Source organism: Phascolarctos cinereus, unplaced genomic scaffold (assembly GCF_003287225.1).
Source record: "Phascolarctos cinereus isolate Bilbo 61053 unplaced genomic scaffold, phaCin_HiC Scaffold_5;HRSCAF=322, whole genome shotgun sequence".
NCBI lineage: Eukaryota > Metazoa > Chordata > Mammalia > Diprotodontia > Phascolarctidae > Phascolarctos > Phascolarctos cinereus.
Genome location: NW_027555958.1, coordinates 286,077,320 through 286,103,551, shown reverse-complemented (window position 1 = coordinate 286,103,551; position 26,232 = coordinate 286,077,320). Strand labels below are relative to the sequence as shown.

Below are 26,232 nucleotides of genomic sequence, written 5' to 3'. Positions count from 1 at the left end.
CTTGGTCTCATTTTTCTGATCTGTTAAATGAGAGCTCAATTAGATGACCTCTACACCCCTTTGAGCTCAGAGCTAGGATCTTATAATTGTCTGCTCCTTCCCCCAGCACATGCATCGTTATCCTCTGAGGAACCACAATCCTGACCTCACTGCAATACAAGGAATAAGACAGTAGACCTGGAAGTAAAGGGGTCCTTTGGGCATCAGAACTGCCCCCAGCATCCTTAATCTTTCCTTATCCCAATACCCAGAGAAAATATACTTGCTCTTGCCTCCGTATTCTGAACCTCGGCCCCTGAGCTGCTCAAGGAAGATGAGGTCACAGCACTCTAGAGTTGGTGCAGATGCTCAATAATTCATGGGGCTGCTTAGAGTGGGCAGGGTTCTGAAGGGCAGTGGTAGAGACAGCAGAGTAAGACAATCCAGACCGAGGCATTCTTGCTTGACCTTGGTACATCTCCCCTCCTAAACTTTTATATTAATCATTCTTGGGAGGGTACCTTCCCCAGTCTCCTCTCACTGACAGGAATCAGGGTTGCAATTTCACCAAGACTCTTCTTTTTGCAGAAGTCTGTCATGCTTATGGAGTCATCACTGCTACCAAAAAAGCTTTAGATGAGGTTTAGAGGGGGTGAGAGTGGGAAATGGAGAAGGGGCACTAAAGAGGCAGCAGAGACTCTTTACTGGGGAAACCTAGTGAATACTCAGTCGTTTCAGTTATGCCTGACTCTCTGAACCCTTTTTGGGGTTTTCTTAGCTGATGCTGTGCGGTTTGCCATTTCCTTCTCCACTTCATCTTACGGATGAAGAAACTGAAGCAAATAGGGTTAAATGACTTACTCAAGGTCACACAGCTAGTGTTCAAGGCCAGATTTGAACTCTTGAAGGTCCATCTTACTGATTCCAGATCCAGCACTCTGTCCATTGCACCACCTAGCTGCCAACCTAATGAGTACTTAGACCATGAGTCAAGAGGGTTTGGACAAGCTGTTCACTCCTCTGGGCCCTCTTTCCTGTTATAACATCCTAACTTAACCTGTGTAACTTTGGGCAAGTCATTCTCTAGGCCTTAGTTCCCTCATCTTTAAATGGATTGGTCTATATGAGGTACTTAACCTGAGGTCTGTGAAGTTTTTACACATATAATATGTAATTATGTTACTTAATATATCATATAACACACACACACACACACACACACACACACACACACACACACACACACACAACTACACTTCAATACAGTGGGCTGCCTCTGTAAACTTAAATGTTTTATTTTATACATTTAAACATTATCTGAAAAGCCCAAAGGCTTCACTGGACTATCAAAGGAGTCCAAGGGACAGAAAAGGTTAAGAACCCATGGTCAAGATTAGTGTGGTCAAATTCAAATAGAAATTGTTCAGCGTGTGTCCAACTCTTCATGACTCTACTAGGGCTTTTCTTGGCAAAGATACTGGAGTGGTTTGCCATTTCCTTCTCCAGCTCATTTCCCAGATGAGGAAACTGAGGCCAAGAATTAGGGTGCTCGGCCAGAATCACATAGCTAGCGTCTGAGGCTGGATCTGAACCCGTGTATTTCTGACTTTAGGCCCGGCTCCAACCACTGGGACTGCCAATCTCTACAAAAGGATCCTAGCAGCTTATTGACTTAGTTAAAAATGTTACCTATGTTTTATTATGTTTTTATCCTGTTAAGCATTTGCCAATTACATCTTAATCTGATTCAAGGTACACTAGGGAGTGTCTGAGCTATTTGTGGTCCCACCTCTGGTCTAGATAACCTCCAAGGTCCTGGGTAGCTCTAGGTAATCTTCCCATCATAGTAGCCCAGCTCTTGCATGGTCCTAGTGAAGATAATAGCAGATAATAGGTGAGAAAGTGCTCATCATTCCCTTTCTCACTTGCGCTTTAGCTTTTCCCTAAATCCCTAGACATCACCTCTCAGGGATCAAGGCGGCTCCACTGTTCTCATTCTGTTCCCAGAGAATCTGTAAGCAACAATAGCCTCTGGGGTATATTTGGTTAAGAGCTCAACCAACAATGGAAGCCCTGACCTCTAGAAATCATCAACCAGGAACTGAGAACTAGAACTGAACAAAGCTGAACTGCAGTATCAGTAAGCAGGGTATTACTGTTCAGTTATGTCCCACTCTGTGACCCTATTTAGGAGTTTCTTGCCAGAGACACTGGAGTGGTTTGTCATTTCCCTCTCCAGTTCATTTGACAGATGAGGAAACTGAGGCAAACAGGGTTAAGTGACTTGCTCAGGGTCTCACAGCTGGTGTCTGAGGCCAGATCTGAACTCAGTGTTCCTGCCTGGCACGTAGTAAGCCTAAGGAGTGGTCATCCAACACTTACTGGAAGACCCCCAGTCAGGGGAAACTCACCAGTTCCATTTTACTTTGGGGACTAATTGGTAGAGAGCTTAGCATGGCATCTTGAACACAGTAAGTACTTAATAAATGCTCACTGACTGAGGGCATTTTTTTCTTGACCTCAAACCTTAACTGGCCTCTTTGGCCATTCACTGCTCCTAATTCTACTTCTTGGGACCAAGAACAAATCTAGTATCTCTCCCACCACATAACCTCCAAATATGTGAAGGCAGATATGTCATGTTTCTTCAACCAATCCTCATCTAGCATGAGCTTGGCATTAGTCACACCCCAATCAAAGTACTTTGGCCAGTTCTGGGCACAATTTTTTTTTTTTGCCTAGGCAATAGGCCCAAGGTCACATAGCTAGTAAGGGTCACATTTGAACTCAGTTCCTCTTGACTCCAAGGCCTATCCTTTGAGCCACCTAGCTGCCCCTACAATTTTTTTTTAAGATGGACATCAGTAAGCTAGAGCACTTCAGAGGGAGACCAAAGTAGACAATGAAAGAGATTTAGACGACAGTATCCCGTCTTCAAACATTCTCTAAAAGCTTATATAGAACAGGTGATAAGACTTGTTCTGTGTAGGCTATAATAGAACCAATTAGTGAAAATTAACAAGAATTTATTAAATACCTACTATGCGGCAGGCACTGTGCTAAGTGCTAGTTTGAAAACAGCAGATTTCAATTCAGTATAGTGACCAGACCTGTCCATTTGTGATATACCCTTCCAAGAGGGCAAATAATCATACTGGGAGCCAACATGGTGGAGTGAACAGAAAATGCTAATTTTGTAATTAAAGGACCTGGGTTCAAACCCATGTCCTTCCACTGGCACAGAGTGCCAAGTTTGGAGTCAAATGACCAGGGCTCAAATCTTAGCTCTGCTACCTGTTTGAACCTGGGCAAACTACTTGGCCTCTCTGGATCGGTATCCTCATCTCTACAATGAAGGAATAAGGCCTTCATTGAACTCTAAAACTCAAATGATGACCCTAAGAATTCTTGCATTGTAGCTTTCTCTGTGCAGCCAAGGTCTACCATCAAGAGTGCCTTTCTTTTCTCCCCCCTCCCAAAGAGTAGTGCCATTTTCTCAGTCTGCTCAGACTGTCTGTAGGGATTATGAGGCCAGAGCCGGTGGCTTGAGTTGCATACTTTGTCGACCATATCCCACCTGTTCACATACCTCAGGCAATCAGTCGGAGACCTTCTTCAGGAGTGCTACATCCCCTGCCCAGCCCTGTGGCTGGTGGGCCCATCCACTCTGCAGTAGAGTCAGATGCAAACATTAATTATACAAAACATAGTAAAACTTTATTCACTGAAGGGGATGTTTGGGTCACTAACCAAGATCAAAGAAAACTTAGGGATGGATGAGGCTTTCAACTTCACATCTGCTCCTTTCCATACAGAGGAAGTAATACTTAGGTCTACTTATATATAACCCAGGTTACAGGTAAAATAGAGGGAGGGTGAAGGCAAGGCAGGTCACAGCCAGCAGGCACAGATGTGATTCACAGGCTTCTTCTCGTGTTCTCCATCCATCTACCCTTCCCCCACCTCCCTGACCCCCTTTCTCCATATATTAGAGTTCATTAAGCTTAGCCCCAGAAAAAATACTGTTTACAAAGAAAAAGACACAGATACTGGAGTCAAGACAGTATAATGTGAGGGTACTCATTCCACCTGGTAGCACCCCCAGCTGAACCCTCTTCTGGGCACTTGAGGCCTGGTGGGGGTGGGGGAGCTAAGGGTACAGACTCTTTTTGGTTTCACAGGGAAACCTTCACCAGGAGCAGGAAACTGCTGCCAGGTAACAAGGACCACTCCTTCTCTATCTTTGGATTGACTGCACTATTTCCTAGGTGACCAGATGACAGCCCCCACCCCATTCCTTTCTCTGGGTGGATCCTATTTGGTTCCTTCTATTTCAAAATAACTGATTCCTTCCTATTCCCCTAATGGAGATATAACACAGGGGGATGTGGGAGGGAGTATGAACCTTTGATATCTGACCAGCAGGAAGTAACAAAGTGTATTCCCAAACCTTGCGAGCACAAGGAGTCCATCTGCAGATGCCCTGAGCCTGAGTCCTGGTCCCTATGCCATTCTGGTCCAGAGAGAGTATATATAGCTCATTCTCCCATCCCGTATCTCTTAAGGACCCTTCTAGTCTTAGCCCAGAGATGTCCAATTAATCAGGCCTTCCTGCTGCTTCCTGTCCCTTGTGTGTTCCAGCTGTAGCTGGCCATTTACATTGACTAGGGTTGCAGAAGAAAGTGAAAGGGGACATAAGGGAAAGACTTCACAGAAAAAAAGAAAAAGAAAGAAAATGCCAATGGACACCCAAACAGAGCCTCTGCATTTCCCAAGGCAGCCCAGCCCTGCAAATTTCCTACCCTTCTTGGCCAAGTTTCCCAGGAAGCAGGGAGAGGGGGTGGCTTCCAAGTCGGACAGTCCATGTAGGCAGCATCCTCTCTGATGGAGCAGAGAGCAGAAGGCCAGAGTGCAAAAGGCCTCATGGGCCAGAAGACTAGTGTCAAGGGAAGGTGGGGAGAGTAAATGCAGCACTGAAGTGGCTCAGATCCAGGAACCATAGACCAAGAAGTGTTATCATGAAGCTCACAGTAGAAGAAGCTGTTACTTCTCTAGAAGGGTGTTAAGCCAAGAGCTCCCACTTCCTGCTCAGGATGCCTATCAGCCTTGGCCATTTGCTTCCTTCCCTTCAAGTTCATTCACCCTCATGTGTAGTGAGCGAACCCCGGGGAACAGAGCTGGAACGATGTACCTGCAGGGCCACCCCCAGCTCAAGTCAGTTCCAGGAGTCTCACCCTCTCCAGAGAAAACTCAACTGTAAGAAAGGAATAGCATGGTCTGTGTCAAAGGGGAGAGGGTTGGAGTGGGCAGCAAGGGGCATGGCTACATTAGTAAGGTCCCATGATGTGGGCCAAAGAAGAAAGAGTCACCTGAGATGTCAGCTCACAGTGGGCAAAGTAACCTGGAAGAAATATAAAATACAACCACAGGGACCCTTCCTTCATTCTGAAGAGCTTGGGGCAGCCCCAGAAGAGGCTGTGTCTTTGGGTGGGGCAGGGAGCACATCAGGGTGGGTGGGAGCATAGGGACTGATCCTTATGTCTCACAGTTTCCTGATAGAGAAGCCCAGGGACAGGCAAAAGGGGGACATAGGGAGGCGAGTCCTGCTCTTCCCAGATTAGACATCCATCGTGGGCAGGCAGCCCGTCTAAGTCCACTGCTTCAGATCTGCTGAATCCGGGCTCCCTCCTAGTTTGCATTACAAGGCCTGGAAAGGTGCTGGGTTCTGCATAGCCTGTGTAAGGAGGAATGAGGACATCAGAGTGGCTTGCAGTCCAGGGTAAGGAGGGAGTCTACCATCTTGTTTTATTGTAGGGGGAGTAATCCTAAAGTAACCAAGAGAAAGAATAATAATCAAAGGGGGCTGGGGCTATTAAAGTTTGAATCACCCTGGCTCTCACCCTTCATCCCTAAGGGGGTGGGGGGAAATAAAAAAGAAAAGTCCCAGGAGGTTTGTGCAGTCTCACAATCACAAGAAAACACAAGATGTTTTGGAAAAGTTTCCTTATTTTCTTCTCTGATCTTTCCCACACTTTCAATCAAAACATTTTCCTGGAAATGAGTGCCAGAACCACGTAACATTTAGCCAGTAGGGAAGAGACATTCCAAAGTCTAGGGTAACATGGCTTGTCTCAAGCAGATGGGACAAACAGCCAGGATACCAGCCAGATGCCTAGCTAGAATCTTGAGGCAGCTCTGGCTACTACTAGCCTTCAAATGCATGTGACTTGGGAGCATGTCACTTCCCCACTGTGGGTCAGTTTCTCTGTAAAATGAGGAGGCTAGACCAGGTTATTTTAATTGCTTTGATTGGTTTCTCTTAGCTCTGACATTCTACGTTATATTCTCAGTGCTAAGACATTGGGGTTACTGTACGGGGATCAGATCAAAGCCCAGCTATCCTCCAGAACGGTCCAACCTCTCCCAACAATGAAATGAAGCAGATATTGCTAATAAAACCAACTAGCGTCATTTTCTCCCAAGCCCCAGGTACAGTAAGAAATGCTGTCATACTGCTTGTTTGAGCCTTCCTCCCCCATAATTAAGTGTTTGATCTCCAATCATACTCCCAAGGGATTCTTCTCAAGAGCTTTTCCTCTAGAGAAGCTACCATCAATCACTTTTTTTTACAGATACCTTGCCCTGGGCTACCTGTCCTATTGTTTTCTTTAAGTGCCTTCAACATATGGAGTCTATTGTGAGGGAGTGTTAAGGGGTGAGCCGAAGGAGCCCTGCACACCGTAATGCCCAATACTGTTACACCTGATTAATGTTTCTCCTTTTGAACTGCTTCTACTCAGGGGTAGTGCAGACTAAAAGGTGGGAATGACGTCTCCAACGAGTGACCTTAAATACTGTACAACTCTAAACGGAGCTGATGAGCGAACCATTTAACTTCTGCAAGATGAGCCGAGTGGACGAAAGAAACCCTAAGGCCCCTCTTGGCTCTAAAATCTAAGATCCTGTGATCAGAAGCAAATGTAGAAGAGAAAGTATGGTGGTGGAGAGGGAAATGGTGATAAAAGTCTACAGGAGAGGGAAGGGGGTGGTGTAAAGGGAAGAAAAGAAAGAGAGTTAGGGTCTCCAGAGTAATGAGGTCAGAAACAACATGGCCAGAGGAGTGACTAATAAAGCATAGATATATTTATTAGATGCCCTTGTTCCTCACAGAGGAGCAAGGGGTGGGACAGAAGAGTTCATGAAAGCTCCTGAGCCTATAGGGATCTCTCTAAGCAGATCCAGAGAATGGGAAGCCCAAATCCAGTGGCCAAACAATGAAAGAATACTATACAGCTGGAGTGCTGGTGGCACACACGGTTGGCTCTTCTACTCTCCAAACACTGTTGAGGTGGGTGGGAGGCAAATGGGACGACCACACCAGCCTTGGCAGGAGGGTCAGGAAGGATCTGAGTCAAAGGCCGCCTGCTCATCAGTGGTGGGGAGAGGGCTTCCTTCATAATCCCCACCTGAGGCCCCAAATCAGAGGGCATGTCTGCCCACTCCCCTTCTAAAACCTTCCCTTCCCTTTGGTTATGGGGCTCAATCCCATGAATAGGGGTTTCTAAAGACCTGCGCGTTCTTCCCATCCTTCTGTGATGCTGCCTGATGGCTCTGGGTGGTGTACAGGTCTTCAGCCCGAAGGGTTGAGTTGGCACTGCCCATCACGTGACTGCTATTGGCAGTAGCCCTAGGGAGGATGACATCATAGGGTCCTTCAGACTGGAGAAAAAAGAACAAAGGCCTCATGGTCAGGGATGAAGATCACAGAAGTAGGTGAAAACAGACCCAGGACAAAAAGGTCTATGCCTACTCACACCCCTTTCTCTCATTGCCGGGATGCACCAGAATTCTCAGAATGGCCAGTCCACAATCTGATAAGACTGTCACTGATTTCTAGACCACTACGAAAGAAAGGGACTGACCTCTAGACCCCTATTCTTGGACTGGGTCATCGGAGCAGCTAGCTACGATGGCTAACATTTTTTTGAACTCGTTGAGGGGATAGTATAAGTTCTTCTTAGAGTGTTCGCCTAAAACCACCTCAGAAGGACAAATGGGTTTCCAAGAATGCCCATAATTCCAGGATAGGCTGGTCGGTAAGTCACCAGAGAATGATATTGTTTGTTTTCCTGACACATCTCATCCTCAGTTTCGGAGCCTCCTGAGATTCACCGGAACATTCTCAGTTGCCATCCCATATGATTTACACATTTTCTTGGGACTCTGTCTTCCTTGGTATGTGTACACACCTGTCCCTTGCCTCTCCTCTGGGCTGGGCCTGGGCTTTCAGCGATTTTAAGATTTATAAGCAGTTGTATACCTGCTATGTAGTTGGCTCGTTTTTCAGTTGTTTCAGCTATGAGAACCAATTGAGATAATGTCCTTAGGGCTTCAGAACATCTAATTCAAGTGTCCTGCCAATAATCCAGGACTTGGACCAATGAGAAGAAGGGAGGTGATGGTGCTCACTTAAAGAGAGTGATGGCCCCATTTCTATGGGGGATCAGAAGTAGCACAGTGTCTCAAGTGTCAGGCCTGGAGTCAGGAAGACCTGAGTTTAAATTTAGCCTCACACTTACTAGCTGCGTGACCCTGGTTAAGTCACTCCACCTCTGTGTGCCTCAGTTTCCTCATCTGTAAAATGAAGATAACAGGGGCAGCTAGATGGCACAGTGGATACAGCACCAGCCCTGAAGTCAGGAGGACCTGAGTTCAAATCTGGCCTCGGACCAAACACCTGACACTTAATAGCTGTGTGACCCTGGGCAAGGCACTTAAACCCAACTGCCTTAAAAAAAATATTTGAGGATAATAACAGCACCTACCTCTGAGGAGTGCTGTGAGGATCAAATGAGATAATATTTGTAAAGAGCTTAGCACAGCATCTGGCATACAGAAGGCATTTAATAAATACTTATTCCCTTCCCTTTTGTGTTGTTATTCAGCTGTTTCAGTCATGTCTGACTCTTCCTGGGTTTTCCTGGCAGAGATACTGGAGTGGTTCGCCATTTCTTTCTCCAGCTCGTTTTACAGATGAGGAAACTGGGGCCAACAGGATGAAGTGACTTGCCCACGGTCACATAGCTAGTGGTTTGCCATTTCCTTCTCCATCTCATTTTACAGTTGAGGAAACTGAAGCAAATGGGGTTAAGTGACTTGCCTAGGGTCACACAGCTAGTGGTTTGCCATTTCCTTCTCCAGCTCATTTTACAGATGAGGAAACTGGGGCCAACAGGATGAAGTGACTTGCCCAGGGTCACACAGCTTTTAAGTATCTGAAGGGGAATTTAAACTCAGGTCTTCCTGACTCCAGGCCAAGTGCTCTATTCACTGCACTACTTAACTGCTCTCACTTCCTTCCTATTCTTCAGACTAGGGAATGGAGGGGGTTGGGGAATGAAGAAGAAAGAAGATGTGAGAGTATGAGAAGGGAAAGCTATTTTGGTCACAGGGCATCCTCCAAGGCCTCTTTGTCATCTTGCCTCCAACCCAGGAGAGGAGAAAAGGTGAGCTTAACCCAAGGGACCTCCCCTTGCTTCCCACCAAGGCAGGGCACTGATCCCTTCCCACAGATTCTGCCAGCTCTTGGAAGAGCTGAACCTCCACAGAGTGCATAGAACCAAATCTAGCTCAGTCTTGTTCCCCATCCCTCCATTCCCCACGTAGCTATTGCTAGGGGGCAACAACTCTGAAATCCTGAGGCTTGTTTCCACCACTGTTTGCCCTTTTCCTGAGTACTTAGGAAGGCAGAAGGGAAGTTAGGTAATTTGACTGTGACCCTTTCCTGGTATTATAGGGAACCCTGGCCAAGCTATTGCTACCAGAGCTTGTAAGAGCAAAGGATTTGGAGTTTGCAGACCTGGATTTAAATCCTGGCTCTCACATGTGACTGTGTAACCGAGGAGAGTAAGGCACTTCCACTTCTTTGAGGCTTTCTTATCTATCAAGCAGGGACAGCAATACTTCCTTCCTTGCTGGGTTTCTATGAAGGAAGCAGTTTATAATCCTTCAGGCATATGTCAATGTGAGCTGTTATAACGACATCACCCATGACACTGGGTTTCTGGGAAGGCTCAAAAGAGATGATTTTATGTAAATCATTTTGCAAACTTTAAAAAGCTATTTAAACAAAACATTATTATTGCTATTAGATTTGGCTACCTGGGTACAACTTACTATCAAGGGATTTTCTTTCCCCAGAGCATATGCCCTACCCTTACCTGTGCTGTCAGCATCCTTGCTAATGATGACATCAGTGGGGATGACTGTCATGGATTACTCCAGAGGAAGAACATACTTGTCCCTCCCCCAGTGCAATGGGATTCAGGCCCCACAGTTCATGAAGCCAAAGGGTATTAATGTATCATCGATGGAAAGAGGAAATTTCAGGATGAGTAGAACGTGTCAGGAAAGTCAAATTTACTGCATGTGGAAGAGTACCCAACCCAGCCCTCCCTTCCCCCTCAAAAGATCCCACTCGGCCTTGTACAAGGTCCAAGCACTCAGGTCTTATATGGGAGAGGGTTTCCCAGGACAGGCAACAGTCACTCCCTTCAGAAGCCTGAAAAAGAAGGGGGAGGAGGGTTAAAGAATTGATTCCCCAAGGCCCTTCATATACCACGATATATGCAGAATGAAATACACATTCCAGCCAAGGTGGGGCTTGGTTTTGCTTGACTATTCAATGACAACCTTTATGAGTCTCTGGACCCAATCCCAAGGAACATCACTCACCAGGCCTTTGTGCATCAGGGCCATCTCTGTGGGCTGGTACACACTCGTCAGCAGCTGACCATTGTACCCGCTGTACGGTGACACAGGTCTCTTGGCTGCAAGAGAGACATAAAGAGGGTAGATGGAGAGTCAATGTCTGGGGCTCCTCATTCATCTCAGGGACCAAGCAGGACTGCCCTGAAGGCAGGGGGTGAGCTTGGAGGACAGGGGTAGGGCTGGGTGAGGTGCACCTGACAATGATCTCTTGGCTGAATATAGCTGGGATGCCTGAGGATACTTGACATCTGTCCATTAAGAGGGGCCTCCCGACCAAAAAAGCTACTAAAAATCAAGATTCAAGTGGGTAATGGCATGGGGATACATGAATGTATCCATAGTAGATTTCTACTGCTCCCGGAACTAGGGATGTTCCTCCAGCCTCTTTGGTATCCCTCACCTGAAGGTCTGTTAATTTCACACAAGGCACTCAAGGGTGTTTTATCAGTGGTTCCATTTGCTCTCCATCACCCCCACAGCCCAGATGGCTGTCTCCTGCAGGGGCTTTGTTCACAAAGACTCTGGCCCAGGATCTCACTTCTCCAAAGCCCTCTGGCCAGCTGTTTTTACATCCTCCTTTGTCCCCTCAGCGACAGTGGCTGAGAAGGGGAAGTGGCTTCGATTTCCATCTGCAGCTTCCTTACCACCTGGCAATCCAATAAAACGCCCCCTTCGCCCTGCAGTAAAGGTTAACTAAGCTTATCATATCTGTGGACCCAAGACATTTGTCAGTAGTGAATAGAACACTACACTTGAGAGTCAAGAAGACCTGAGTTCAAATCCTACCTCAGGCATTTAGTAGTTAGGTGACCCTGGCCAAGCTACTTTAACCTTTCTGTCTCTATTTCTTGATTTTTAGTGCTGACAATCAAATGAAACTAATGTATATAAAATGCTTTGCAAACCTTTAGCCCAGGGCCCTTTGGCAAGCCTCTAGGGCTGCTTTCAAGCACAAGAATGCCTCCTCTCTCTGCCAGCGGGAGTTGGTTTCCCTAGTTTCTCTGGCCCCCAGTTGGATGTTTACCTGTTTGTTTGGGTAGGAAGGCTCAAAAGCCCCTGGGGCTTTACTAGAGACTGTGCTGAAGGGCCCACAGCTCAGATGGCTGGCTCCTGACAGGGCTGTCTGTTCACAAGCTGAGGGACCACAACCTATATATGGCTTCCTGAGTGCTAGGCTCAGTCTATTGATTTTTCCATTTTGAAAAACAAACATATGCACAAAACCCCAATAAGCTGCATTTCCTGAAGTGTTTACTTTGGGAGAAGAAAAGCACAGAGCTATTTGGCCTTGGCAAATAGGTACAGGGGCTGAAAGTGGGAGCACTGCAAAGGCTAGAGGCTCCTCTCTAATCACTCCATTGCATTTCCCACAATTTCCTGCCAACTTCCAATCACCAACTCGACCTATCCCATTCTACATCCAATGCTGAGAAATGTGAACTCCCCAAGAGCCTGTACCGCACCCTAAGAGGGCAAGGGTTAAAGGTCAAATGCTTGGCTGGATCAATCAAGATTTATTCCCTTTGCCAACTCTAGGATGGTGTGGCTGTTACTGAAGGACAGGAAAGATCTATGAGATCTGGGATTCCCTCTGTCTATTACTCTAACCTCCAGGAGTCTACAAGGTTCAGGTTCTTTGGCCATAAAGGCAGTGCTAATAACGAGGGTATACAATAAGGAAGTTCAGTCTTCAGTTCTTAAGGGCCATTCTATATGGCTTTCTTGGGACAAAAGGTTACCTATGTGGAGCGAGTCAAGCTCACATGTTTCTTTGGAACTCTTTCTCCTCATACTGCCAACACTTCCCTACCAAGGACTCAGTTGGGATTTGCTGAATCTCCTTTTTTATCCCTAAAATCCCTCCCTCCCTTGGTCAAACACCAGTTAAAAACCCAGGGGCAAGCTTGAATCACAGGGTCTAGAATCAAGGCAGATGTGACAGAGAGAACATTAGAGGGTGATCAAGGGTGACGGCCCGGGTGGACCAAAGATGGGCCACCATTTTCTCTTATGCAAATTGATTTTTAACTTGAAATAAAATGTTTAAAAAGAGGTGCAGTACAAAACAAATTCTATCTCTACAGTCCCAAGGGCGGACTTATAGATGCCCTAGTCATTAGATCTAGCTTTCTTTCCCTTCCCTTGTCATAACTTGCCTTCCCCATAAAGAAGTGCCCAAAGTGTGAAGGGCACACAGCACTCACAGTGTAACCTAATTCAAGGTTGCTTAATTCTTTAATAGGGTTTGTTGGGGCACTGGCTCTTTGACCCCACCATCTCTATGATTTGTAAAAAAACAAAGAAACAAAAATAAACAAAAAAAGCTGCCCCAGCTAGAAAGGACAATATTCAGAGCTGAACTCCAGAATGCTCTTCTCTATTCCATCTTTGTAGGCCCTGTACTTACAGGCACAGTGCCTGCCAAGTAGCCAGCATTGCATTGAATTACACAGAATTCCTCTCATTTTCCACAAAGCAGTACACTCTTTTTGTCCCGCCCACACATGTACACCACTTCCCCCAACCCTCCAATGACAGGTGTTAATCAAGAAAGAGAAAAGGACCCAATATTCTCCCTACCGACCTGAGGATGGCTCATCCATTGAGAAAGCCTTGTTTTCCACAAACATGCTCTGTCCCTTCTTCTCCTTCAGGATGGTTTCGTAGCCCACACCCCGGGTGGGATAAATATCCCCCTGGTAGCTCTGTTCTGGGCTGGGCTTGGTCACCTGGGAGACTTCAGGGATTATGTAAAAGAGGACAAAGGCCCAGGCATTGGCAGCCAAGGCTATGGCCAGGGTGGGGTCGTCCCAGGTAGGGCTGTTCCGCTGCTCATTGCCATAGGTGTACATAACAATCCATACCACCCAAATGGCAATGGAGGTGGTCGTGGTAAGCAGCACAAAGACCCCATGCTTCCGCCAGCGCTTGAAGCGGCCACAGAGGATGGGCCAGGCCCCCACAAAGGCAACCAGCAACAAGAGCATGACATAAATGAGGGCCATGACAAAGTCCATATTGGCAATGGCGCAGGGGGATGCCTCACCCCAGGTGGTACTCTTGTTGTCATGGAGACCACCCGTCCCTCCATGCCCGCCCCTGACCAATGTGATGATCAGCCACTCTGTGTTGATGATGACCTCCACAAGGGTCAAGAGCAGGGCCACGGCAAAGATGACCCAGGCCCGAGGTGCCTGGTTCTTCCGGGCCAGGAAGTTGAGGGCAAAGACATGGGCACCCAGACAGGAGAAAGAGATGCCGAAAAGGACACCAAAGAGAAAACGCCTTGAGGCACAGGTGGAGAAGTCAGGCTTGACCACACAGGCAAACACGAGGCAGAAGAGGCCCAGTGTTCCCAACAGGAAAAACACCTGGGTTCCTAGAAGGCTCCGCTTCTTGCTGTCCTGAACAAAGGGAAGGCTGGCCACCAGGATGATGGTAAGGACAAAGGTAGAGATAACACCAGCCCCAGCCAAAGCCTCCATGACAATACCCCAAGCTCCTGAGCGGTCACACAGATTGTAGTAGAGTGGGTTGAGGTCTGGGCTGCACCCAGGCGGAGCATGGACCTCAGCCTGATTCCTAGGGAGGAGTAGCAGGACACCCAGGCAGGTCAGGAGGGCCTGGGGAATAGCCATCCTGGCTCCAGAGCCAGTCCAGGCTGGGTCCTTGAAGGAGTCTGGAAAAGGAAGAGGAAAGGAAGAAAGAATAAATTTCTCAAAGGTCATTTACATACACATTCATATATATGTCAAATAAGACACATTTATGGTCAAGGTGAGAATGTTTTGCTTGATTATAAATATTTCTTTACAAGGTTACAATGGTTTACAAAAAGAGGAAAATAAATGCTTGCTGGGACAGCTAGGTGGTGCAGTGGACCTCAAGTCAGGAGGACATGAATTCAAATCAGACCTCACTAGCTGTGTGACCCTGGGCAAGTCATTTAACCTAGTCTGCCTCACAAAAACAAAAAAAACCCCCACAACCCATGAAAATTAATGCTTGTTAATTGAAAAAAAAATTAAGATGCACATAAAACAATGAAATAGCTCATAATAGGCAATGAACAAAACATCTTTTCAGGAATTATTATTCTCTTTATATTCACTATTAAAAAATGCAAAAACCATAAACAAAAATCAATTGTCTCTAATTTCCATTCAGCAGAAAGTTTTCATTCTATTTCCAATAAACAATTCCCCAGGAAAGACTTACATGAACCAATGCTGACTGCAGTGAGCAGAAACAGGAGAACATCGTACACAGTAAAAGCAACATTGTGTAATGATCAACTATGATAGATTTGGCTCTTCTCAGCAATACAATAATCCAAGACAATTCCAAAAGACTCGTGATGGAAAATGCTATCCACATCTAGAGAAAGAACTATGGAGTCTGAATGCAGATCGAAGCATATTTTCACTTTTTTTGGTTTTGCTTTTTCTTTCTCTTGCTTTTTCCCTTTTATTCTGATTCTTCTTTCACAACATGACTAATGTGGAAATAAGTTTAATGTGATTGTATATGTATTACCTATATCAGACTGCTTGCTGTCTTGGGGAGGGGGGAGGGAAAAGAGGGAGTGAGAAAAATTTGGAATTCAAAATCTAAAAAAAAAAATGAATGTTGAAAACTATCTTTACATGTAATTGGAAAAAAATAAAATACTCTTAAGTGGAAAAAAATTCCTCAGGGATGCATATAGTATCAAACTTTTTTGATCAATATACACCTATCTAGAAAATGTTTTTTGAGCATACGCTCTGAATAGGTGAATATTTACGTGAAGTTTATGCATGAGCTACTGTACTAACATGTATATTATATGCAGCTGTCATACCAACATAGCATGTAAACCATATGCAAAAGATACTAGGATGAGGATGATTAAATAGTTTTTTTAAAATAAATTTTCATTTTATTCATCAATGATGCAAAAATGCTCCCACTGAAAATATCACCCGATATGTTTTAACGAGAGTAATGTGATTGGAAAACTTCATTTTTTTCTGAAAACGCTGGTTTAGTGCTTGGTAATACAGTGACTTGGAAGGTCTGGATCTAAGTTCAAGTTACTTCAAAGCTTCTGTCATAGCAGAAAACGAATTCTCATGAAGATATAGGGACCCAAATGGATGAAGCTAGGGGACACAGTGGATAGAGTGCTGTCAGGATGACAGTTCAAATTCTACCTCAGACACTAGCTATACAACACTGGCAAATCACTTAACCTGTCTGCCTTAGTTTCCTCAGCTACAAAATGGGGATAATAACAGAACCTAACGTCTCAGGATTATTATGAGGAACAAATGACATCACATTTGTAAAAGCACTTAGCACAGTGCATGGCACATAGTAGGTGCTTATATATAAGCTATTATTATAATAGCAAAATACTCCAGTATCTTTGCCAAGAAAACCCCAAATGGGGTCACAAAGAGTCAGACACAACTGAAAGTGACTGAATAATTCTTATCAAGAAGGGTATCATTCAATCTCACCCACCAATTTTTGTTGAAATTCACCTAAGCCAGGGGTTCTTAGCCTTTTTTTTTTTAAATGTCACAGTCCCCTTTGGCATCTCTATTTTGATCCTATCAGGCTTCTCCTTGCCACGCACTCCCCTCCCTACCACTGCCCCCAACAACAGCTTGAGCCTTTCCCATTCTTTTGCTAAAGATTCTGGGTACATAAGAAGTTCCAGGTCCAAGGAAGCATTTTCCTTACTTCCTGGCCACCTGGACTCATAGAGATAGACTTCCCTTATTGATCATGATGTACCCCATCTGTCCCAGATAACCCCATCCATATTAGGCACAGTGCCTTGCCCAGAGTTAAGAGCTACATAAATGTTAGCTATTATTTTTTATCATCATCATCATCATCATCATCTCCATCATCACCATCATTACCATCACCACCACCACCCCTACCCCTACCACCATCACCATCAAGTGAAGCCCAGGAAAAGGGTTCCTGCTCCTGGGGAGGCAAGGTCCACCTCTTTCTGGGCATCCAGGGCACCCCAGCAGTATAGAGAACCTGCTGCTGCTGAGGTTGTGGCTGCAGGGGGTGGGGCAGCAAAGACAGGGGCATTCAGTGAATGACTGCCTGCAGTCTCTCCCTTCCTCCTCCCCCTCTTCCCCTCCTCAACCAGGAGCCATCATTGCTGATCACAGTTCGGCCCACACTGGATGCAGACTCACTAACCTCAGTCAGGCTGGAGACATTATCGACAACCAAACTGTTCACTCAGCATTTCTTCTTTCCCCTCAGATTCTTTCAGAGAACTCCTTTGGCACGAGTACTCAGAACTACCCTAAACCCCCTTCCTGTAAAGCATTCAACCCATAAGCAATCATTCATCAAATATTTATTAAGCAATTACAGTGGGCAAAAATGGGGTCAGACTATAGAGAAATCCTATTAGACACGATGGTCTTTAGCGGCCCCCTTAGCAGTCTCCCTCTGGATGCCTACCATCCTCCTAGGCATCTAAGTATTCTTAAGTTCTCCCTATCAATTACAGAACACATGGAATAAATAAATTCACCCTGAGAGATTGATGACTTTTTTTAAAATTAATTTGTTTTGATTTATCAACAATCGCTTCCATACGCTTTTGAGTTTAAAATTTTTCTCCCCCTTCCTCCCTACCACCCTTCCCAAGACAGCGCACAAGAGATTGATGAGTTTGTGGAAGAAGCCTAGAGGGTAGCATAGGACACTGGGAAAAACAAAGGCTGTAAAGTCCTTAGGACCAAGGTTTGAATCCTGATTCTGCCACTTATTACTAGGTATAACCTTGGCCACATCACAGTTGTTGTTTCTTCATCTATATAATGACAACACTGCTGAACCTTCAGGCTTTAGTTTCCTTAGCTATAAAATGAGAGGGCTACTTAACCTCTCTGGGCTAGCATTTTCATCTGTAAAATGACAGGGGTTCCACCAGATGATCTAAGGTCCTTCCCAGTGTATGACTATGATAACTATAATGGTCAAATTTCAGGCAAGATGGAGGGAGATTAGTGAGCTATTTTGTAAGCTGCTCAGCACACCTCACCCCACCTCCAAATTAAACTCTATTCTACCCACGTATCTGGCCAGCTTTGTGTTCAGTACTGTCTGATATGGCTATGATGATACAAACAAAAAATAATTTGAACACAAAATATCTTCCTTTAACATTTACACTGAGGCCACCCTGTTTGACATAAGCAGACACAAAAGAAATCAAGCCTCATTCAAGGAATTCAACCAGAAAACTTACAGTTTAATTAGGGAGATATAAACCCACATAGAAAAGACTCAAGAATGATCATAACGCAACATGCAATTTCTATAAAACACTGATTCTTTTAGGCATGAACATCTACCTTACAAACAACCCCCAAGGTGAATGGTAAGACCACAGTTGCATATTGCCCCACTTTTATCCCTCTACCAATCCCGAGGGTCCTCTGCTGACGCCTCCCCACCAAAAGCCTACCTGCTCACATAGCATTCTCTAGAATGCTTACACCTAAGCAGGGCTGGACAGATTTGGTTTCCTACCCTGTCCAGCCCTTCTTTCTTAATCTCCTTTGCTGTGTGATCATCTTTTTTCTGACCCCTAACTGCAGACATGCCCTCAAGGTTCAGTCTGGGGCCCTCTTCTCTCTATACTCTTTGCTTTGGTGACCTCATCAATACTGCTTGGGTTCATTTATCACTTCTCTGCAGATGAGTCCCAAATCTGTATGTTTAGTCCTAATCTCTCTAGGGCCTATGCTATCAACTTCCTGGTGGCCACCAGTACCAGAATGTACCATTGGTACCTCAAACTCAACATTTCCTAAACTGAATTATGTTCTTTTAAATTTCCAAAATCCTTTCAATCTTCTCTGTTTCTGGTTAGGATATCCAATCTTGTCACTCTTCCATTTTCTCCTCCTCAGAATTATCCCTGACTCTTCCTTCTTCCACTCTCCCCACATCCAATCAGTTGCCAAGTTGTCCCAATTTTGCATCTGTGACTTCTCTCAAATTTGTGCTCTTCTCTCCCTCTCACTAGAGTGTGACCCTGGACAAGTCACTTAATGATGTTTGCCTCAGTTTCCTCATCTTTAAAATGAGCTGGAGAAGAAAATGGCGAACCACTCCAGTATCTTTGCCAAGAAAACCCCAAATGGGGTAATGAAGAGTCAAACACAACTGAAATGATTGAACAACAACTTCCCTCTCACAGCCTTTCCCCGTGGCTTCAAGGCCACAGGTTCCCCACCCCTGAAGACTTAGTCCATCCGCATTTTCACCTTTCACTCAAACCAACGATTCTAAATGTTCTTTGTTCCAGGACCCTGGTTCAACAACAACATTGTGAAACCTTAAGGTAATTTATTATAATAGTCACAATATTCTGAAATGAGTTACTGCTTAAAGTCCCATTAAAGAATTTTTAGTGTGAACCCCTTGGATCATGGCCCCATTAAATGGGGACTACTGACATAAACTATTGCAATAGCTTCCTAGTTGGTATCCTAGCCTAGTATTTCTAAAACATACTCTTACTCAAACATATGCAGTGTATACCTGTTGCCTCTAAGATAGACACAAAATCCTCAGCCTAGAACTTAAAGCCTTCTCCAATCTTGCATCCAGCTGCTTCTCCAGTCTTTTCAGAGAACTACCCTTCTTGCATTCTCTTCTCTAAGTCAAAACGTCCTACTCACCAACTACAACATTTGAGCTCTGAGCTCCAAGTCTTTGTAGAGCTGATCACCTAGGCTTGAAACGGACTGCATTCTTCCTTCCACATCTTAGAATTCCAAGTTTCCTCCAAAGCATTAGTTTAGGTGACCCTTCCTACATAAGACCTTTCCTGATCTCTGACACAAGTTAGCCTTGTCTCCTTGTAATGACTTGATGTAGGTATCCTATCCACAAAATTTTAAGAGATTTAGCAGGACTCTGGCAGCCTCAGATAGAAGACCTATGGGAGAATACACAGATGATAACTAGCTGCACAGAATGAAAAGGTAAGGGTGAGCTGATCTAGAACCAAAAAGGCAGCACCCACACTGACAGAACAATAGCCAAAGTAAGTTTATTACTAGCATTGCTAAACACTTAAACTGCTCTCTGTACATGTACTTTGTTAGCTACATTGTTGTTGTTTGTCCTTCCTTTTCAAAGAGAACTGATGACATCATGGATTGATGTGTTGAGTGAATGGGATTTAAGTGAGGCAGAGTTGCACAAAGCTGTCAGCTTCATTCTCTTCCAGGGTCATAGGAAGTCCAGTGGCAAGCCAAAAGCAAGATGCCTGGTGATGGCTCAGGATGCAGCGAATCACCTTGGCATCATCCATATCTGACCAAGCTTTAAGTGCTCCACAATGCCTGCTTTAGCTGCTTCATGGCCACTGGAACAAAGTGCTCCCTGCCCATCCCACTGGTGGAAGTCCTCATGTGTATGAGGTAGACACCCCCCCCCCAACCAAACTCACCATTTAGCTACATTACAGAATGAATGGAGGCAGTATGATGTGTCAGCTAGGAATTTGTGCTTTGTGTCAAAAAGACCTGGTTTCAATTTGTGCCTCTGACAATCACAAGCTGTATGACCACAGGCAAGGCATTCAACATTGAGCCTCAGGAAACTTTAAGATTATCATAAAGTTAAAGATCAATGCTGCTGTTCAGTTGTTTCAGTCACGTCTGACTCTTTACAACTCCATCTGAGGTTTTCTTTGCAAAGATACTAGAGTGGTTTACCATTTCCCTGGCCAGTCCATTTTAAAAAACAGATCAGCAAACAGGGCTTAGTGACTTGCTCAGGGTCACGCAGAGTGTCTGAGGCCAGATTTGAACTCAGGAAGAGAAGTCTTCCTTTCTGACTCCAGGCCCTATACTTTATCCACTGAGCCACCTAGCTGCCCCTAAATAACAATGGTGACCTTCATATAGGTAGCTATGGAGTCAGATCAGTCAAGAAGCACTTATTAAGCACTTCTCATATGCCAGGCATTGTGGGAAATGCTAAGGGCTGGTTACACAAAGGGAAAAACAGTCCCTGCCCTCAGGGAGCTTACTTTCTAACAGAGACAACCAGGTACTTTTAACAGTAGGAAAATCACAGGCACACCACCAGTATGCAATAATGATGATGATAACAACTGGCATTTATCCAGTGCTTAAGGATTTACAAAATGCTTTCCTCACAACAATCCTGTAATTGAGGTACTATATTCCCATTTCACAAGTAAGGAAATGAAATCTCAGAGCTAGCCAAGTGTCAAAACCCAGGCTCAAACCCAAGTCTCCGATGCACAGTCCAGTGCTCAGTCCACTCAACCACATTATGTGAAAATATAGTTTCAAACAAAGGTGTTTTGTTGTGGTTCAGGTGTTTTTCAGTCCTGTCCAACTCTCTGTGACCCCATTTGGGGTTTTCTTGACAAAGAAACTGGGGTGGCTTGCCATTTCCTTCTCTAGCTCATTTGACAGATAAGGAAACTGAGGCAAACAGGGATTAAGTGACTTGCCCAGGTTACACATCTAATAAGCACCTGAGGCCATAGTTGAATTTAGGAAGATGAGTCTTCCTGACTCCAGGCCAGGCACTCTGTCCACTGCACCACCTAGCTACCCCATTTTAAGGTGAGGACTCACTATAAATCATAAATCAACATAGTCCAAATTGGAATTGAGTAAAAAACAAGTTATCTGGATGTGGCTAACGTGTAAAGGAGTCACCATTAACCAATACAGTACCAACAATCCAAAGAGTCCCTATGTTATGAGATAGAGGATTTGTGGAAGAACACAGACAAAAATTAACTGCACAGGATGAAAAGGTGAGAATGAGCTCTGATATACAGTCATGAAGGCAAAACCCACACTAGTAGCAATGATTTCCATTTAAGTAACTTTCTCTAGGGTTTCTTCATAGCCATCGCTAACAGAGGCTTTTATAAGCAACAGGGAACTGGGTACCAGTATAGAACTGGGAAAAGTGACGCAGAGGTCAGAAAATGCTGCCCCTCCCAACCCTCTGACCCTCCAAGCACGTTTACAGGCTCTCTCCTATTCCCAGCTTCCTTTGCATACTTGGTAGACATCAGGTCTCCTCATTTTTTTTTGTCCACATTGATGAACTATATAAAAAAGATAATCCATTCTATCCTCTTTGCTTTGGTGACATCCCCAGGAAAATACCTGATCAGATTTTCTTTGTCTCTGAATTCCCTATAAGAACCATCAGGTTAAGGAAGCCTCAGTCTAAGTCATCCATTTTCTTACTGCCTGTTGTCAGGCAATTCTCCCGTCCTTGACCCTGCCTCTCAACTGGAAGTCTAGTAGCCCACCCAATCAACTCTCTGTTACCTCCATCACTATGGGAGTGTCCAGGAAAGCATGAAGGATGGCGCCATTAAGAGAACACCAATGGGCTCACCATATCAACCCTGCCCTAAATAAGCCTCAGATCAAACAACTGACTTGTAACATTGAAATATCAGCTTGGTAGGGAGGTTGAAGGGCCAGGGCGAGTTGACTATTTTCACAAGGACAAAGAATGAAGGCTTTGTGAGTTGCTGTGCTTTAGCTAAGCTTGCCTAGAAGAGGGGACTCCCTGAAGCTCATGCAAAAATCTGGTAGCTACAGGCCCCTGACTTCAAGTCCTATTTGTTATATAGGAAACAGGAATTCAAATTCAGTCATGGCCAACTTATTCTTCCCTCAACAAGAGGTTAAAGGTTGGTGTTTGGGAAAAGACATCAAAGCAGGCTGTAGTCTGCTATCCAAGGTGCATTAAGGGGTACTTGCTATCTTCTTATTGCTGACACAATCTCTGTTTCTTGTGTTTTAAGGGGGGGCTCCCAAGGCTTGAGCCTACAACTGGGGTTCTTAACCTGGGATCCATGGAGGGGTGGCAGGGGTTCTGTGAGGTAGAATGGGGAAAAGTATATCTTCATAGGTTCCATTGGACTACCAAAAGGGCCTAAGAGACCAAAAAAAAAACCCCCACCCCCCCAAAAAAACCCAAAAAAACCTAGGAACCCTTACCCTAGAGCTTTTCCTTTAGGGCTCAGAGCAGAATTCTGTCAGGATTGGACAATTCAGATCTCAGTGGGGAGGAGAATAGAATAAATCTCTTCTGTACCTTTGTATATCTCCCCCTATTATGGTGTTGAAGCTCAGCATTGAACTATGGATTCCTGCACAAAAGTCACTTTTTGCTTCTGTGGCCCTTGACTGAACAAAAGGTTTTTAATCATTTTTAAAATCAAGCTAATCCCAGGCCAAGCCACCCAGTTCCCTGACACTGGTCCTGGTCTATCCAGTCCAGGCTAGCTCCCTTCCTCCTAGTCCTCTGCTCTCACCTTTCTCAGGGGAGGTAAATAAATGGCTTCAGGTGGGAAATTGAGGGAGGAGGGGGGAATAAAGGAGATGAAGTCATCTGAAGACTCAAACCAGACCTGACCAGCTTTATTGAGACATTTTTAGTGTATGGGCTGCAAATGACACCTACTCCCTTCACTATTCCCTCTTACCACCAATCTTTGTGATTTACAGCACCCAGCCAGGTCAACACATGCCTCCCCCTTCCCCTCATCATTGCCTTAAACTCTGAGAACCTGTAAGGCGAAGGATGCTAACAAGAACACTAGACTTTACACAGACCCTGGAGGGGCAGCATGGTAGATAGTATTAAAGAATGTTGGTTCTGAACTCAGGAGAGACCTAAGTTTAAATCCTTTCTCGACACTGTATCAAGAAAGTCGCTTAATTTCTCTGTGCCCCGTTTCCTTATCAAATGAGATAAAGCATATTATTACTCGCCAAATCCCAATGGCATAAAGTTTAAATTCTAGACACCACCCAGAGGCAGCCTCCACACCATCATCTCCCCCCCCAAAAAAAACCCCACAACAGACACCCTCAGGCACAGGAGCAAAGCAAAAGGAAGGGTCTAGAAAGACTAGATCTAAAGCATTCTTTCCCCCCTCCCCCTCCTTCCACTACTTAAGCAGCCTATCAAATCTATTGATATATTGATGGTGGCTTTACATTTCCTCTCACTCGAATCCCATTTTCTTCCAACCTCTTCCTATCCCTTTAGGCCCAGTGCTCAGATTTCTCATTCTGGAGGGCTCCAGAGGTTTATGGTGGGCTTTGGAGTTGTTTCTCAATACCTCTTCCCATACCCCCAATAAAAAGAAGCAAAACTAAAAAAGGGCAGTCAAGTCAACAACGGACACGAATCAGGCTTCAAAGATGGGCATCTAATACTCTCAGAAACTGGTGCCAAACTTTTGGGACCGGCGTGCTTTTTGCACTATCCAGTCACAATTCCTGATATTCCGGCTATTTTGAAGAAGGTACCATCCTACGCCCGTAGTTCCCTGGAGAAAGTTAAAAGTGTTTTGTTTTGTTTTTGTGTGACTCCTACATACAAGTGTTCGGGTCAGGGAGAAGACTAAGAGATGGTTTGTGGCTGGCAGGGGAATTTGGAAAGCAAAGGCACCACAGGGCTGAGGGGAGTGGGAAGCCGAGGGAGGATGGCGAGAGAACAAAAAGCCAAGTGGCCAGAAGGAAGGTCGAGTGAGGCTTACTAAGGGTCGGCACTCCAAAGCCTTCCTTGAAGTTAGACACTTCCCCGTCCCTCTGGCTTCTGGGGTCTACTCCTACCGTTCTCAAATTGAGGAAACCCAAGGTCCTGCTGTGTGGCAGCCAGATTTTTCGGGCAGTCCTTTAGCTCCGGCAATCTGCCCTCTCCCCAACGCCCTTCGGTAGCGGGCTGCCTAGAGGAATCCGACCCGCAAAAGTCAATATTGACTGAGAGGCTCCCTAGGAGAAGCAGCCAGGGGAGCTGCTGGGAGCGCTTTTCACCCCCAAACTACTGTAGGAAGGAATACCCACTTCTCCCTGAACTCCCTCGCTCTGGCCCCTCCAACAGACTCCCTGCGCTCCAGGAAAATCCCCCGGAGAACTCGACTAAGCCTCGGGGGAAGGGGGTGCCAGCGCCGTCCCACCCGGATTTCTTTCCAGACTCTGCCACCACCCCCTCGACTCCCAAGCTCCCCGCCCTCCCTCCCCTCTGCTCTCCAATAAGGCCAATTGAAAGGAAGCCATACTTACCTGGGACGCCTCTACCTCCGGGATAGCAGCGGAGAGATCGGGGCCAGCTGCGGCCCCGGGCTAGGCACAAGTGGAAGGACTGGAGAGAGGGAGGAGAGGGAGGAGGGACTCCGGCTGGGCGTGGGCGCAGGTCCCAGCGCTGGATCCCCGGGCGGGCAGGCGCTGGGGATTTGGGAGGAGGGTGCTGAGCTGGGACGCGTGGGGGTCAGGGGTTACCCGCCTCAACCCTAGGCCCAGACGGAAAGAGAGGGGCTGGCTTATCTGCTTCTCTCCTGCTCTCTGCCCCACTCTCGCCTTTCTTTCTCTTCCTAGAGGGTGGGCCGGCTTCTGCATCAGCGTGACATCACCTCCATTCAGGGCCCTTATCGAGCACTCCGCAATGCTCCCAGGTATGTGCAATCAGTTTACGCCTTAACCAAACCTCGCCAAAGGGCCCTCCGCCCCCCTGGACTCATTTCCACCTCTTCCCAAGGCTAGTTTTCGGGCTGATGGGGGGGAAATTTGAGTTTCTGGAAAAGCTAGTTTATGGGTTGTTACTGTTCTCCTTTCTCCCCGCCCCTCCCCCCACCAACACGTGGGCAAACACTCTCAGTACTTTCTACCTGGGACACGTGTTTGTGTACTAGAAGCCCACCCTACCTAGTAAAGAACCTTATCTTCCTTCAATCACTGTCGCTAGTGTCTTCCTTGGGAAGACAGCCTTTGTCACGTGTATATATACACACGTATACACACAAATACACATGCTTTCTTTGAGCAGCCGCACGTAAAGGCTTTCTTTGTCGCTTCGTCTGGTCTCCAAATCCCACACGCGCCCAAACACTCCCCTCTTGACTACCTCCCTACCTTCTCTGACACCCATTTTCGAGAGAAGGCAAGAGAAAGCCGCGGTGGTCACTCCAAACTCGGTGTGTTGCATACGTAATGATCGTGCTTTTTTTTTTTCCTCCGACTGGGCTGTTTACCCTCCCAAGTTCCCCTTGGGTTACTCCGCCCGAAATAAATCGAACAGTTCCCCCAACTCCTTCCCTTATTTTTCCTGTAAAATAGACTAGCAGTTCCGTTCCCCCGATGTCTTCTCCATTTATCGTTCTCGTCTAGGTTTGATTTGCCCCCTCTTTTTTTTTTTTGCCAGAAGTTCATTTAAAGGGACCTTCCTAATGTTTCAAGTACTTTCTTTGACTCCTTAAACCTCTCCTTCTTTCCCTTTGAGCTCAAATTTTTTTTTGTCCTGATCCTCCTAGGCATTTCCAGGGGGTGAGGGGCTTTGGAGGGTGTTTACAAGACCTTTCACATACTGTCCAGGAACCATAGGAAACTAGAGGAAAGGGGAAACGAAAATGAGGAACCAGCT

The 26,232-nt window shown here is 45.7% G+C and overlaps 1 protein-coding gene across 7 annotated transcripts; it reads right to left on the bottom strand.

The window, feature by feature from the left end:
- Positions 1-1,256: 1,256 nt before the first annotated feature.
- On the bottom strand, positions 1,257-25,927 carry GPRC5C (G protein-coupled receptor class C group 5 member C). Of its 7 annotated transcripts, XM_078155895.1 has the most exons (6): positions 24,879-25,190; positions 24,429-24,541; positions 13,334-14,428; positions 10,714-10,808; positions 7,549-7,698; positions 1,257-3,646 (listed from the first exon to the last, which is right to left on the bottom strand). In XM_078155895.1, exons 3-6 carry the CDS (start codon positions 14,385-14,387, stop codon positions 3,578-3,580), a joined length of 1,368 nt encoding a protein of 455 aa, XP_078012021.1. In that variant the 5' UTR covers positions 14,388-14,428; positions 24,429-24,541; positions 24,879-25,190; the 3' UTR covers positions 1,257-3,577. The 7 variants fall into 7 exon arrangements, 5 of the variants coding, with proteins under 5 accessions (XP_078012021.1, XP_020858262.1, XP_078012020.1 ...); XM_021002603.2 differs by lacking the exons at positions 24,429-24,541; positions 24,879-25,190 and adding an exon at positions 25,725-25,898; XM_078155894.1 differs by lacking the exon at positions 24,429-24,541 and having other exon boundaries at positions 24,879-25,188.
- Between the last annotated feature and the right edge of the window lie 305 nt (positions 25,928-26,232).